At 42.7% G+C, this 16,848-nt stretch overlaps 1 protein-coding gene across 1 annotated transcript; it reads left to right on the top strand.

Moving 5' to 3' along the window:
* Positions 1 to 606: 606 nt before the first annotated feature.
* Hrg l1 (histidine-rich glycoprotein like 1) lies at positions 607 to 10,589 on the top strand. Its single transcript, NM_001329900.1, has 7 exons — positions 607 to 831; positions 2,752 to 2,862; positions 3,482 to 3,572; positions 5,163 to 5,329; positions 6,708 to 6,788; positions 8,359 to 8,460; positions 9,711 to 10,589. The coding sequence occupies exons 1-7, from the start codon at positions 649 to 651 to the stop codon at positions 10,521 to 10,523; spliced, it is 1,548 nt and encodes a 515-aa protein (NP_001316829.1). The 5' UTR covers positions 607 to 648; the 3' UTR covers positions 10,524 to 10,589.
* Positions 10,590 to 16,848: the final 6,259 nt, after the last annotated feature.

Here is a 16,848-nt window from a genome sequence, read left to right as displayed (position 1 = left end):
ACAGCAATAGAACAGTCACTAAGGCAGAAGGGTTCTACAGCATCACACAGTAAGGGTTAGAAATATCCATCAGGGGGTTGGGGATTTAGCTCAGTGGTAGAGCGCTTGCCTAGGAAGCGCAAGGCCCTGGGTTCGGTCCCCAGCTCTGAAAAAAAGAACCAAAAAAAAGATGTCCATCAGATTTCACAGTCACTGCTGAAGGTCATGCCCTTCAAGAGTCAGGGCTTTGAATGTGTTACCCCCCCCTCATATAATTCGGCTGTGCTCCACTGAGGAATTTTAGCACCATAATCCACAAAAAGCAGCTGGCTATAGAGATTTCCAAATGAGACAAGTAAAAGAAAACTTACTCCCAATTCCATCCCCCATGCCCACACAATAAATACTTAGGGTCAAATGCACCCTGAGTCAGTTGTCTACCCGATATAGCGTATTGCACAAATGATGGTTTTACCCACGCATCAGTGTTGGGTCTTAACTTTCTCTACACTAATCATTTACAGACTGTTGACAGATATTTGAACCTGGGGTCAAAGTGAACATGCCCAGTTATACAACAAAAGATCTATAAAGACCTTTATCAACTGAGTGTGAGTCACTGTAGCATTCTCCACTATGGTGGACCACAGCCGAGGATGGTTTTGCACCATGAAGGTGCTCACCACAGCATTGCTTCTAGTCACCCTGCAGTGTTCCCATGCCCTGAGTCCCACCAACTGTGATGCCTCCAAGCCTTTGGCTGAGAAAGTTCTAGACTTGATCAATAAAGGGCGGAGGAGTGGCTATACTTTTCAGCTGCTGCGGGTCTCTGATGCCCACTTGGACAGAGTGGTAAGACATGGCCAATGGAGGATTGGAGCTGGGAGACAACGTGTCAGGGGCAATGGGGACTGGAGTCCCAGAGCAGGCTGCTTTGCACAATTGACAACTTTAGCCAGGTTTCCTGTTTAGTTTCTGAAGCGGACTCTGAGTTGTTGGGTTTGCCTCTAAACTAATCTTGGTTATTGGCACGTCAGTAACCATGCATCCGGCTGCAACTATTCGGAAGCACTGTAGATCCTGTAGAATACTGGGAACTTTGAAAAGAAAACTAGAATTAGTTGTGCTCCTCAGAAAAGATAATAGCCTGAAAAATTCAAATTTCAACTGTGAAAGACAGGATAGGTTTGTGACCATATACACTCCCAAGATATTGGGGCGACACAATGACAGATCTTTTAATTCTGAAAGGGAAATACGGTGGTGGGTTCTGGAGGTTAGAGGGATTTGAACAGGTGAATTCTATCTCCACATGTCCTTGAGGTGAGCAGGGAATCTGAAAGTGACCTACTGCACAGGAATGGAATAAGCAGGTAGGGATTATAGAAGTTCAGTGAGGTTCTGGAGTTCAGTGTGAAGTTGGAAGAGAATATGGGCTTATCTTGAAGCCAAGCAAGCTTACTGTCTTCATTTAAATTCTATGGTTGTTTAGACCAGATTTGATAGTGTAATCGGGACTACAGAGCGATGCTGTTTCCTCCCACTGCAGCAATAACAGTACCAACAACAATGATAACAATTTCGTACATTTTCGACAATGGAACGTCTGAAGGCAGGAAGCCAGACCCCGGGCAACTGCAGATGACACACAAAGCATTTCATACTTTTTACAGCACTGGAGATGGGGAGGCACTGCCAAATGCAGAAATCAGGAACACAGAACTTAAGGCAACAAACAATGTAATAGCCATGTGTCACACATTTGTCTGACACAGGATGAAAGTGAAGGTGCTACCTCTGAATGGCAGTACAGAAAGGCTGGAGAAGGGGACACAATGAGACTCAGGGGACAGAGGCAGGTGATAGGGACATGAACAAAGAGTTCGTTTGCATATCCAGGAATGCAGAAACGAGGACCAGATCAAGGCAGTGGTCAAAATACAGGCTAGGCAAGACATGAGACATTTCAAGGAAAGACCACTCAGCCTTGTTTATGACTGGCTAAGGGGAAAACTGGTGATTGCAAGATGTATTTGTATTTTTCCTTGCTTGTTTTGTTCTGCTGCTGTTCTCTGCTGCTAAGGAGGGAAAGACAGTTCAGGCACAGAGGACAGGACCACAAATACAGACCAGAGGAGGTGGTAGTTATTTGTCACTCTTAACTCTGGGCTTGAACTTTCAACACCTACCCAAACCAATGGGCCATTTAGTGGCAGCTTTTTAAAGGTGAGAGAAGAAACCTCTCGATCCACAGTAGTGCATGCCTGTAATTCAGCACTTGGGACTGTGAAGCACAAAGGTAAGTTCAAAGCCAGCCTGGGTTCTTACATCCTGGAGTCCTGTTCTTTAAAAAGAAAAAGAATGAACAATGGACAGAGAAATGGAAAGTGGAAGGAAGAAGAGAGAAAGAAAGGGAAGGGGTCAGGAAGGAAGGAAGGAGAGTGTGTGAGAATAGAGGGAAAGAAAGGAAAGGGAAAGGAAGAGATTGCTTTTATTAAAAATAAAAACAGGGGCCTGGAAGGTGGCTGCTCTTCCAGAAGTCCGGGGTTCAATTCTCAGCACCCATCTCAGAACTGTCTAGAACTCCAATTCCAGGGGATCTAACACCCTCACACAGAGATACAAACAGGCAAAATGACCAATGTATAGAAAATAAGAATAGATAAATCATTAAAAAATAAAATGAACAACAAGAACAACAAAATAAACCAAAACAAAAAGATCTCTGTGTCCCTGCATCCTCCTGACCTGTCCCTTCCTTGTTACCCTTAGGAAACTGCCACCATCTACTACTTAGTTTTAGATGTGATAGAATCTGACTGTTGGGTCCTCTCCACAAAAGCCCAGGATGAGTGTCTTCCAGCCAGGTGGACATCTGAGATAGTAAGTAACTGGGGCCACTAGGTTCCTCACATCATTCTTCTATCCAATCCACTCACTCACGGGAGACACATGCTGGGCTAGACAGTGGGAAAAGCTGCTGGCATCTTAAGATTCATGAAGATGATCTTAACCTTCAATTGTTCTCTCGTGGCTCCTTGAGATAGCGCCATTACCTTCAAGTCCCGCGCAAATCAGCAAACATCCTTAGACATCAATCCGCTGAACTCTGAAGGGAGAGAGTGTGAGTAAATGGAGTCCAATGTCGTTTAAAAAAACACAGCCTATGAATTAATGAGCTGGGAATTGTGTGCGGTGAAGACTGACTTTGTTGGTGGTAACGGCTGTAATTGCAGTGAGGAATTAGGTCTTGTCTTGGGTATGAGGCTGGATACTGAGGCCAGGCTCCCTTCACAGGTGAGAGTACAAAGGAATGAGCAGACACAGGATGCCAAACCCAGAAGTTCAAGTTTTATACACCAAGGGGCTCTATCTAGTGCTGCCTCCTTTGAAAACATATGGGGTGTGGTCACATCCCATTGCTCTCATAAGGGTTTGGGGTGCCAATGGTGTGCAGTACACAGTCTGTGATGAGGTTGATGGGAATCCTCTTGTCTTACAGGTGATTGGACAGTGTAAGGTAATAGCCACAAGATACTCAAATGAGTCTCAAGATCTTAGCGTGAATGGCTATAACTGCACCATGAGATCCGGTAAGGTCATCTGCGGAGTTGCTAACTGATTCCAAGTGAACGTAGAACTCGGTCATACAGTGGTGTGGATTAGGTAACAGGGTGGTGGAATGGGAGCTGACTGGTGCCTTCAGTGCCGTTGAGATGGAATCTTGTCTTCACTGTGTCTAGATTTTGCCTTCCAGGTCATGCCATTGAACTTCAGCCAGCTCCAACTATTTTATCTCCAGGATCATTGTGAGCTGGGGAGCAGGTTACTTACTCTGATTAGGTTTTGTCATTTAGAATTCTTACTGAAGTTGAATAGAATGAGTTACGCTTTGCAGAATACGGAGCACTTGCTGAGAATTGGCTTCAACAGTTAAGAGTTCTAGGTCCTAGTGTATAAAGTAGTCATACGCTGTGCTACAGAGATCCAATCATTCCATCTAATCTCACACGAGGCTATGAAGTAAATGTTGTGGAACTTTTTATTGCAGAGATAAAAATAATTGGGGTTGGGCTGGAGAGATGGCTCAGTGGTTAAGAGCACTGACTGCTCTTCCAGAGGTCATGAGTTAAATTCCCAGCAACCACATGGTGGCTCACAACCATCTGTAATGGTATCTGGTGCCCTCTTCTAGCCTGCAGTCACATATGCAGGCAGAATGCTGTACATAAAAATAAATAAATAAATCTTTAAAAAAAATAATTGGGACTGGCAAAGATTCCAAGGTGTGTTCTCAGAAGCACACTGAGGCATGACAAAGAATGCTACATCTACGTTTCTACAGCGCTGATGCTAGAGTGCACATTCTTTTTTTTTTTTTTTCCTTTCTTTTTTCTTTTTATTCGGAGCTGGGGACCGAACCCAGGACCTTGGGCTTGCTAGGCAAGCACTCTGCCACTGAGCTAAATCCCTACCCCGATAGTGCACATTCCTAAGTATTTTAATATTTTCTCCAAAAGAATTAGGTTTGTTAGATGAGATGGAGTTTCTCTGTTTATCTCTGTTTGTCCTGGAACTCACTTTGTAGAGTAGGCTGGCCTTGAACTCACAGAGATCTGCGTGCCTCTGCCTCCTGAGTGCTAGGATTAAAGGCATGGCCACTTCTGCCCAGCTAAGTTGAGCAGTGGAAATTGCTTTTAAAAAGAAGCAAGGCATGGTATTACAGACCTGTATTCCTAGCACGCCAGAAGACCATAGTATGAGTCTGAGGGCAGCCTCAGGGCGATTCCCTGTGGGCAAAAGGAAAGGGAACACACACTCAGAAAGAGGGGAGGTTGAGGGAGGGAGGGAGGGAGGGAGGGAGGGAGGGAGGGAAATTGCGCTCAACCATTTTCTGTAGCTTTAACTTTAAGCTGCCATTCTCTCCTTGACAAAGATAGGAAGCCTAGATTAAAGCAGCACTTGTGAAGGCTGGAGTGGGTGTGGCCTCATGGATGCAGCAGGGAAAATAGCTGTTATCCCGCCAATTGTCTCTTGAGTTACTTTAACCTTCAGTTAGTCCGTCTGTAATAATAGTAATAACTCTCAGGGAAGGGCTTACATGTTCTGTGTTCTGACCTGGCTTCGACGTTGCCACTTCCAACTCTGACCCTGTGGCATCGCTGTCTTTCTCCTTTCTCTAGTCTCTTCAGCACTTAGCAACACCAAAGACAGTCCTGTACTCTTCGACTTCTTTGAGGATTCCGAGCCCTACAGAAAGCTAGCCCGGAAAGCCCTCGACAAGTACAAAGAGGAGAATGGTGACTTTGCCTCATTCAGAGTGGAACGAGCTGAAAGGGTTATAAGAGGGGTGAGTTCCCACTACCTCAGCGTGTCGGGTGTGAGCTGAGCAGCAGGCCCTGTACACCGGCCTCACCTAGGCAGCTCCTTTGAAATTGTTGCAGCCTTTGATACTCAGTAAACAACAATCCCATAAACTTCTTGTATTGAAGAGATACGAGATAAGGGATAAGGATAGAATTATTATCTGACAGGAAAAAGAAGCCAAAGGAAAGGCAAGAGCATTATTGGATTATTTGAACACTAAAAACTATCCAATGTTAGCCTCCTTATGGTAGAATACTGAGGCTTGGGAAAAGAGCCTGACCATGACCAGCTTTAGAGCTGAGGCTAAATGTCTCTGCCTGATAGATCCAGAATATTAGTGCCTCCCACTGAGGGCTGTCATGTGGAACAGCCAGATAATGTTTTGGCTTTTGTTTCTTTTAAATATGTACTTTTAAGATTTGTTTATTTGTCAGAGAGAGAGAGAGAGAGAGAGAGAGAGAGAGAGAGAGAGACAGACAGAGACAGAGACAGAGACAGAGAGACAGGGAGAGAGAGACAGAGAGAGACAGAGACAGAGAGAGACAGAGAGTGCTCAGAGGCCAGAAGAGGGCATTGGATCTCCTGATGGGGAGTTGAACTGGTCCTTTGAAAGAACAGTATGTACTCTTAACTACTGAAATATCTCTCCCCAGCCTCTGCCAAGGTTTTGAAAAGGGAAAATCAAATATATCACAGTATTTCAAGCAATGGGATGCATATAATGTGGTAGCCTGTGCAGAATGTTCTGACCTGACAGGCACTGGCAGGAGGGCAGAAGAAGGTTGCAAAACAATACTTGGCATATGAGCCCATGTTTGTGAAGTCTTTGAACATCTGCACACTCCTACACGTGGACAAAGCCTGTTGGAGAAACACATGAAACCAGTGGGAATAGGGCTGGAGAGATAGCTCCCAGGTTAAGAGCACTGACTGCTCTTCCAGAGGACCTGGGTAGGATTCTAAGATTGGGCATAATGGTTCACAATCAGCTGTGACTCTCAATCCAGATTACCTGACACCGTCTTCTGACCTTGGACAGAAGCTTATGCAGGAAGAACTTCTGACACATAAACATAAATAAAACAAAAAAGTAGCAGTGACATCCCCAAAAAATGAGGATCTGGGGCTCAGGGAGGGTGTTTTTCCCTGCTATGCTTCTGCCCGTATACTACAGAACTTGTGCAAATGGTGGTTACTATCACTGGCATAATTTATTGTTATTAAGCAGAAACCAAAGGAAAATCACATGTATTCATCATTTTCACTCCCTTAGTGTTTTACAAGATGTCGTACGATGGGTGTCTATTACTTTCCCACTCAGCTTCTATGCTCTTGAAACTGTGTTGATTCCTTTGTTCCAGAGAGGAGGGGAAAGAACCAGCTACTTCATAGAATTCTCGGTGAGGAACTGTTCCACACAACACTTCCCCAGACACCCTCCGGTAAGTGTGATACATCGCCATTTAGAGAGTGCCCACCACCTCAAGGGACTCCTCACACACATGTTCACTGACCAACACTCACACAACCCTAGAACGTAAGTTCACGTATTCATTCTGATCGGCGGATGGAGAAATGGTTTTAGAATGTATGCGACGTGATATACATAGTACCTAGAACTGAATTTTTCAATTCTTTAAGATGAAAGGTTTAGTGAGCCAATAGCCAGCATATGCTAAGGCCATCTATAACAAGCATGGACACTCGCACGTATCCCAGGTGACAAGTGACGATGTTACTGTGGTCCTGCCAAGCTTGGTTAGAATCCAGGACTTCTTCCTTAGTCAAGTTGACCCATTATCTGCTGAAAGGGCTTACTGACGATGCCCAATATCTCCTCCCTTTAGTCCTTGCCTAGCAGGTATTTGGTCACTGTGATCAGAGAATGACTAATGCACTTGGTATCTTAGTGTTTATAAAGCATCTCCACTATATTATTATTGTCTGCTGAGCTCTGAGGCAGCCCCACTGTGGAGATGCAAGTGTCTGGTTCAGTTACCCTGGGATGAGGCCTACAATCTTAACCCCCTACTAGTGTACTCTTAGTTGGTTAGTGTTAGCAATGTGGAACTCTGTTCTGTTCTCGATTCGAGGGCTTTCCTGGGGTTTAATGGCACATCTGCTGTCTCCAGCCAGAAGGGAAGAGGCATGTGCTGTGTCATCAATTTCACAAGTGGCAAATGCATACTTACATACGTACACATTCCAGCTGCTCAACTTTCCTACTTGAGCCAGTTCTAGATTCCTCCTCATCAGCCGCAAAAGACAAATACTCTGCTGTGTTTGTGCGGCCCTGACAACCTACTGTAGTGTCATAAAGTCTGGAGAAGGAGAAGCTAGCAGCCTCCCCTCACTGAACTAAAGCCGCTTGTCCCTGTGGGAATGCACCTCCTTTACAACACCGGATTTCAGAACCTTTGTACAATTTATTTCCCACTGCTGGGAACTGGCAAGTCCACATTCATATAGGTCTCTTTGAACCTCAAAGCTGTCCAGGCAGCCTCAATACATAGCTTTTTCTAGAAATGAATTGTCTTCTTGTCCTTTGACAAATGGGGTTAGGAGTTTCCAGAACACACAGTGTCAGCTAGTGAGAGCCAGCAGACACTCGTGTTAACAGGACTCAAGCAAACCCATCTTTGTAGTGGCTCTGCCCTTCCCAGCACTTGCAAGTTACAGGAATCTGTCTTCAATAGCATTTCCCTTCCCCCAGGCACAAGCAACCCAGGTCTTTATTGCAGAAGCACTAGCTTAAGGGTAGCATAGACATTTGTCTCTAGGAGGGGGCATGTGTCCCTAGGACTACATACAGATGGACAGTGCATCTGTTTGTGGAGAAACCCACAGAAGTCTGATAAAATCCTGTGGAAGATACAGACCTGGACACTTTCCTCTTGTTCATTTAAAGCTTTTTCTTGGCTGGAAATGTTGACAGCCATGCAGACACACACTGTATGGACCCATTCACTGTATATTCCTCTTGCACATGCTAACAGGCATTTCCCTTTGAAGGTCTTTGGATTCTGCAGAGCAGTTTTGTCCTACAGTATAGAAGCCTCTGACTTGGAAACCCCAGAATACACTGACGTGACCTGTGAAGTTGTCAACACTGAGGTGGGTTGGCTGAACAGCTCTCATCATGAGCAGGACCAGACCAAGAGATAATCTCTCGAATAGTACATTTGGTTCATTTGGCTCTAGTGATGTCTCTCTCTCTCTCTCTCTCTCTGTGTGTGTGTGTGTGTGTGTGTGTGTGTGTGTGTACAAGAGAGAGAAAGAGACAGAGTCATAGAGTACAAACAGATGGCTCCATAGATTTTATTTGTTTGCTCATTTGTTGTTTTATTTTAATTTTTTTTTGAGTCAAGGCTTCACTATGTAGCATTCTCTAATCTGGAACTCACTATGTAGCATTGTCTAATCTGGAACTCACTCTGTAAACCAAGCTGGCCTTAAACTCACAGATCTGCCTACTTCCGGCTCCCGAGTGCTGAGACACCTAGCCACATGGACAACTGCATGCCTAGCCATAGCTTTTTTAATTAAAGTCTGTTTCGGTATACAACTGTAGTTCCAACATGTGGGAAGCTGAAATAGAAAAATAGCCAAGTTCCAGGCCAGGCTGAGCTACAGAGAAAGACTCTGTGTTTTTTGTTTGTTTAAGCTAAAGCTGAGGGTTTGGAGGTTAAGTTTAGAGGAATGTGTCTTGGGACTGTGTTGGGAATGTCAGATCCATCAAAAACTGCTAGTTTAATGGGCAGTTATCATTATTTGATCACTTTTCATTGAAACGAGAAAAATAAGGTTAATACAATTTTTATAAAGCAGCACCAAAGGACCACTCTTACTTTGACATTAACTGATTTGTCATACTTCTCTTGGGCAATAATAATGCTATTCAACAACAGATTCCTTTTTTATTTTAAATGTAATTTGGCTAGAAAAAACAAAAACGTAAGAACCAGAGCCGGAGAGATGGCTCAGCAGTCAAGAGTATTTGATGTCTTCAAGAGGACATGGCAGCTCATGGCTGTTTGTAGTTCCAGTTCTAGATTTATGCCTTCTTCTGGACTCCACAGACACCACACACACACACACACACACACACACACACACACACACACACACACACCACAGATACCACACACACACACACACACACACACACACACACACACACAGTATACAGACATACACGCAGGCAAACCCCTACATATTATGAAATAGTTAATGTTTTAAAAATACAATGGCTTTTTTGGTTTCCTATGTCTTAGATCAATTTGTGAAATCTTTGAGAGCCTGCAGTAAAGCCTAAAATCTAACTTCCTACATAATTATATTCACGTTTCTGTGTCCTTTACCAGGATCTTAAAAACAGGAGTGACATGAAACCCCATCGGGGCCATGAGCATCCTCATTGTGACAAACATCTGTGTAAGCTCAGTGGACCCAGGGACCATCATCATACCCATAAGACACATGAAATTGGATGCCCACCACCACCAGAAGGAAAAGATAACTCAGACAGACCACCACTTCAAGAAGGAGCCCTTCCACAAATGCTCCCTGGCCATTCTGGGCCTTCTGGTACCAACAGGAGCCATAGACCCCCTCATAATCACAGTTGTAATGAGCATCCTTGCCATGGACAGCATCCCCATGGACACCACCCTCATGGTCAGCATCCCCATGGACACCACCCTCATGGTCAGCATCCCCATGGACACCACCCTCATGGTCACCATCTTCACAGGCACCACCCCCATGGTCACCATCCTCATGGTGACCATCCCCATGGACACCACCCCCATGGACATGATTTCCTTGACTATGGACCTTGTGACCCACCCTCCAATAGCCAAGAACTCAAGGGTCAGTATCATCGGGGACATGGTCCACCACACGGACACTCAAGGAAAAGAGGGCCAGGTAAAGGACTCTTTCCTTTCCACCAACGACAAATCGGATATGTCTACCGACTCCCTCCACTGAATGTAGGTGAAGTTCTCACTCCTCCTGAAGCCAATTTCCCCAGCTTCTCCTTGCCAAATTGCAACAGACCCCCACAACCAGAGATTCAGCCCTTCCCTCAGACAGCCTCAAAGTCCTGTCCAGGGAAATTTGAGAGTAAGTTTCCACAAGTTTCCAACTTTTTTGAACATACGCCTCCAAAATAAAACCTGATTTCTTGGTAGGGGAAAGAGTACAATATTCTGAATAAATAAAATATGACCAGTTAGAAATGAAAAGTGTAATTACTTTGTAACTTTGGTTTCATACATAGGGGAGTATGGGAAAGAAGCCAGAATGAGACAGGAGGACAAATGGAAACAAGAGGAAAGATGTCTTAGTTAGGGTTTCTATTCCTGCACAAAACATCATGACCAAGAAGCAAGTTGGGGAAGGACGGGTCTATTCAGCTTACACTGCCACATGGCTGCTCATTACCCAAAGAAGTCAGGATTGGAACTCATACAAAGTAGGAACGTAGATGCAGAAGTTGATGCAGAGGCTATGGAGGAGGAATGTTGCTCACTGGCTTGCCTCCCCTGGCTTGTTCGGCCTGCTTTCTTTTTCTCTTTCTTTTTCCTTTTTGTTTCTGTTTTCTTTTTTACATCATTTTTATTAGATATATTTCTTTATTTACATTTCAAATGTTATTCCCTTTCCTGGTTTCCTGCCCAAAAGCCCCCCTATTCCTTCTCCCTCCCCCATAAGTGTGTCCCCCCCATGGACCCCGCCTCACCACCACCCCCGACATTCCCCTCTGCACTGGAGGTCCAACCTTGGCAGGACCAAGGGCTTCCCCTTCTACTGGTGCCCCAACAAGGCTATTCTCTGCTACATATGCAGTTGGAGCCCTGGATCAGTCCATGTAAAGTCTTTGGGTAGTGGTTTAGTCCCTGGAAGCTCTGGTTGGTTGGCATTGTTGTTCTTATGGGGTTGCAAGCCCCTTTAGCTCCTTCATTCCTTCCTCTAATTCCCCCCCAAGGGGGTACTGTTCTCAGTTCAGTGATTTGCTGCTAGCATTGACCTCTGTATTGGACATGCTCTGGATGTGTCTCTCAGGAGAGATCTATATCCAGTCCCTTTCAGCATGCACTTTTTAGCTTCATCAATTTTATGTAGTTTTAGTGGCTGTATATATTTATGGGCCACATGTAGGGCAGGCTCTGAATGGCCATTCCTTCAGTATCTGCTTTAAACTTTGCCTCCATATCCCTTCCTATGGATATTTTTGTTCCCCTTTTTAAGAAAGAGTGGGAGCATCCGCATTTTGGTCACCCTTCTTCTTGAGCTTCCTGTAGATTGGGTAATTCAAGCTTTTGGGCTAATATTCACTTATCACTGAGTGCATGCCAAGTGTGTTTTTCTGTGATTGGGTTTCCTCACTCAGGATGATATTTTCAAGTTCATTCCATTTGCCTATGAATTTCATGAAGTCATTGTTTTTGATAGCTGAGTAGTACTCCATTGTGTAGAATTATCACATTTTTTCAATCCATTCCTCTGTTGAAGGGCATCTGGGTTCTTGCCAGCTTCTGGCTATTATAAATAAGGCTGCTATGAACATAGTGGAGCATATGTCTTTGTTGTATATTGGAGCATCTTGTGGGTATATGCCCAAGAGAGGTATAGCTGGGTCCTCAGGTAGTTCAATGTCCAATTTTCTGAGGAACCTCCAGACTGATATCCAGAATGGTTGTACTAGTTGCAATCCCACCAACAATGGAGGACTGTTCCTATTTCTCCACATCCTTGCCAGCATCTGCTGTGCCCTGAGTTTTTGATCTTAGCCATTCTGTCTGATATGAGGTGGAATCTCAGGGTTGTCTTGATTTGCATTTCCCTGATGACTAAGGATGTTGAACATTTCTTTAGGTGCGTTTTGGCCATTCGATAATCCTCAGCTGAGAATGTTTTGTTTAGCTCTGTACCCCATTTTTAATAGGGTTATTTGGCTCTCTGGAGTCTAACTTCTTGAGTTCTTTGTATATTTTGGATATCAGCCCTCTATCAGATGTAGGATTGGTAAAGATCTTTTCCCAATCTGTTGGCTGTCGTTTTGTTCTAATGACAGTGTCTTTTGCCTTACAGAAGCTTTGCAGTTTTATGAAGTCCTGTTTGTTGATTCTTGGTCTTAGAGCATAAGCCATTGGTGTTTTGTTCAGGAAATTTTCCCCAGTGCCCATGTGTTCGAGACTTTTCCCCAATTTTTTTCTACTAGTTTGAATGTATCTGGTTTGATGTGGAGGTCCTTGATCCTCTTGGACTTAAGTTTTGTACAGGATGATAAGAATGGATCAATTTGCATTCTTCTACATGCTGACCTCCAGTTGAACCAGCATCATTTGATGAAAATGCTACCTTTCTTCCATTGGATGGTTTCAGCTTCTTTGTCAAAGATCTAGTGACCATAGGTGTGTGGGTTCATTTCTGGGTCTTCAGTTCTGTTCCACTGATCTATCTGCCTGTCTCTGTACCAATACCATACAGTTTTTATGACTGTAAGAGTGCTTGAGGTCAGGCATGGTGATTCTCCCAGAATTACTTTTATTATTGAGTATAGTTTTCTCTATCCTGGGTTTTTTGTTATTCCAGATGAATTTGCAAACTGCTCTTTCTATCTCTATAAAAAACTTAGTAGGAATTTTGATGGGGATTGAATTGAATCTGTAGATTGCTTTTGGCAAAATGGCCATCTTTACTATATTAATCCTGAAGTTCTTGTCATACAGATCTTTCACTTGCTTGGTTAAAGTCACAAAAAGATATTTTATATTACTTGGGACTATGGGAAGGGTGTCATTTCCCTAATTTCTTTCTCAGCCTGTTTAATCCTTTGAGTAGAAGAAGGCTACTGATTTGTTTGAGTTAATTTTATACCCTGACACTTTGCTGAAGTTGTTTATCAGGTTAAGTAGGTCTCTGGTGGAACTTTTGTGGTCACTTAAGTATAATATCATATCATCTGCAAATAGTGATATTTTGACTTCTTCCCTTCCAATTTGTATCCCTTTGACTTCCTTTCATTGTCTGATTGCTCTGGCTAGAACTTCAAGAACTATATTGAATAAGTAGGGAGAGACTGGACAGCCTTGTCTAGTCCCTGATTTTAGTGAGATTACTTCAAGTTTCTCTCCATTTAGTTTGATGTTAGCTACTGGTGTGCTGTATATTGCTTTTACTTCAATTCTTGATCTTTCCAGGACTTTTATCATGAAGAGGTGTAAGAATCAACAAAACCAGGAGCTGGTTCTTTGAGAAAATCAACAAAATAGATAAATCCTTAGCCAGAATAACCAGAGGTCACAGAGAGTGTACCCAAATTAGCAAAATCAGAAATGAAAGGGGAGACATAACAACAGAATCTAAGGAAATTTTAAAAAATCAGCAGATCCTACTACAAAAGCCTATATTCAACAAAACTGGACAATTTGAAGGAAATGGACAATTTTCTAGAGTAGATACCAGGTACCAAAATTAAATCAGGAACAGCAGTTATTAAAAGTCTCCCAACCAAAAAGAGCCCAGGTCCAGATGAGTTTAGTGCAGAATTCTATCAGGCCTTCATAGAAGACGTCATAACAATACTGTCCAAGGGGGTTGGAGAGATGGCTCAGTGGTTAAGAGCACTGACTGCTCTTCCAGAGGTCCTGAGTTCAAATCCCAGAACCACATGGTGGCTCACAACCATCTGTAATGGAATCCAATGCCCTCTTCTGGTGTGTCAGAAGACAGCTACAGTGTACTCATACACAATACTGTCCAAACTGTTCCACAAAATAGAAACAGATGGTGCACTACCAAATTCCTTCTATGAAGCCACAATTACTCTTATACCTACATCACACAAAGACCCAACAAAGAAAGAGAACCTCAGACCATTTTCCCTTATGAATATCAATGCAAAATACTCAATAATATTCTTACAAACCGAATCCAAGAACACATCAAAACAATCATCCATCATGATCAATTAGGCTTCATCCCAGGGGTTCAGGGATGGTTTAATATATGGAAGTTCATCAATGTAATCCACTATATAAACAAACTCAAAGATAAGAACCACATGATCATTTTGTTAGATCTTGAGAAAGCATTTGACAAAATTCAGCTTCGTTTCTTCTTCTTCTTCTTCTTCTTCTTCTTCTTCTTCTTCTTCTTCTTCTTCTTCTTCTTCTTCTTCTGACCCAATTGGTAAGATATAAGTGTCCACTTAAACATACAAAGCCCAGTACCATCCATCCCTTAAGAACATTGATAACGAAAGAAATTAAAAACTTTTTAGAATCTAATGAAAATGAAGATACAACATACTCAAACTTATGGGACACAATGAAAGCTGTGCTAAGAGGAAAACTCATAGCGCTGAGTGCCTGCAGAAAGAAACAGGAAAGAGCATATGTCAGCAGCTTGACAGCACACCTAAAAGCTCTAGAACAAAAAGAAGCAAATACACCCAGGAGGAGTAGAAGGCAGGAAATAATCAAACTCAGAGCTGAAATCAACCAAGTAGAAACAAAAAGGACCATAGAAAGAATCAACAGAACCAAAAGTTGGTTCTTTGAGAAAATCAACAAGATAGATAAACCCTTAGCCAGACTAACGAGAGGACACAGAGAGTGCGTCCAAATTAACAAAATCAGAAATGAAAAGGGAGACATAACTACAGATTCAGAGGAAATTCAAAAAATCATCAGATCTTACTATAAAAACCTATATTCAACAAAATTTGAAAATCTTCAGGAAATGGACAATTTCCTAGACAGATACCAGGTATCGAAGTTAAATCAGGAACAGATAAACCAGTTAAACAACCCCATAACTCCTAAGGAAATAGAAGCAGTCATTAAAGGTCTCCCAACCAAAAAGAGCCCAGGTCCAGATGGGTTTAGTGCAGAATTCTATCAAACCTTCATAGAAGACCTCATACCAATATTATCCAAACTATTCCACAAAATTGAAACAGATGGAGCCCTACCGAATTCCTTCTACGAAGCCACAATTACTCTTATACCTAAACCACACAAAGACACAACAAAGAAAGAGAACTTCAGACCAATTTCCCTTATGAATATCGACGCAAAAATACTCAATAAAATTCTGGCAAACCGAATTCAAGAGCACATCAAAACAATCATCCACCATGATCAAGTAGGCTTCATCCCAGGCATGCAGGGATGGTTTAATATACGGAAAACCATCAACGTGATCCATTATATAAACAAACTGAAAGAACAGAACCACATGATCATTTCATTAGATGCTGAGAAAGCATTTGACAAAATTCAACACCCCTTCATGATAAAAGTCCTGGAAAGAATAGGAATTCAAGGCCCATACCTAAACATAGTAAAAGCCATATACAGCAAACCAGTTGCTAACATTAAACTAAATGGAGAGAAACTTGAAGCAATCCCACTAAAATCAGGGACTAGACAAGGCTGCCCACTCTCTCCCTACTTATTCAATATAGTTCTTGAAGTTCTAGCCAGAGCAATCAGACAACAAAAGGAGATCAAGGGGATACAGATCGGAAAAGAAGAGGTCAAAATATCACTATTTGCAGATGACATGATAGTATATTTAAGTGATCCCAAAAGTTCCACCAGAGAACTACTAAAGCTGATAAACAACTTCAGCAAAGTGGCTGGGTATAAAATTAACTCAAATAAATCAGTTGCCTTCCTCTATACAAAAGAGAAACAAGCCGAGAAAGAAATTAGGGAAACGACACCCTTCATAATAGACCCAAATAATATAAAGTACCTCGGTGTGACTTTAACCAAGCAAGTAAAAGATCTGTACAATAAGAACTTCAAGACACTGAGGAAAGAAATTGAAGAAGACCTCAGAAGATGGAAAGATCTCCCATGCTCATGGATTGGCAGGATTAATATAGTAAAAATGGCCATTTTACCAAAAGCAATCTACAGATTCAATGCAATCCCCATCAAAATACCAATCCAATTCTTCAAAGAGTTAGACAGAACAATTTGCAAATTCATCTGGAATAACAAAAAACCCAGGATAGCTAAAGCTATCCTCAACAATAAAAGGACTTCAGGGGGAATCACTATCCCTGAACTCAAGCAGTATTACAGAGCAATAGTGATAAAAACTGCATGGAATTGGTACAGAGACAGACAGATAGACCAATGGAATAGAATTGAAGACCCAGAAATGAACCCACACACCTATGGTCACTTGATTTTTGACAAAGGAGCCAAAACCATCCAATGGAAAAAAGATAGCATTTTCAGCAAATGGTGCTGGTTCAACTGGAGGGCAACATGTAGAAGAATGCAGATCGATCCATGCTTATCACCCTGTACAAAGCTTAAGTCCAAGTGGATCAAGGACCTCCACATCAAACCAGATACACTCAAACTAATAGAAGAAAAATTAGGGCAGCATCTCGAACACATGGGCACTGGAAAAAATTTCCTGAACAAAACACCAATGGCTTATGCTCTAAGATCAAGAATCGACAAATGG

The sequence above is a fragment of the Rattus norvegicus genome, chromosome 11, assembly GCF_036323735.1.
Source record: "Rattus norvegicus strain BN/NHsdMcwi chromosome 11, GRCr8, whole genome shotgun sequence".
Classification (NCBI taxonomy): domain Eukaryota; kingdom Metazoa; phylum Chordata; class Mammalia; order Rodentia; family Muridae; genus Rattus; species Rattus norvegicus.
The sequence above is the reverse complement of the archived record's forward strand: the minus strand, read 5'-3'. Positions and strand labels throughout refer to the sequence as shown.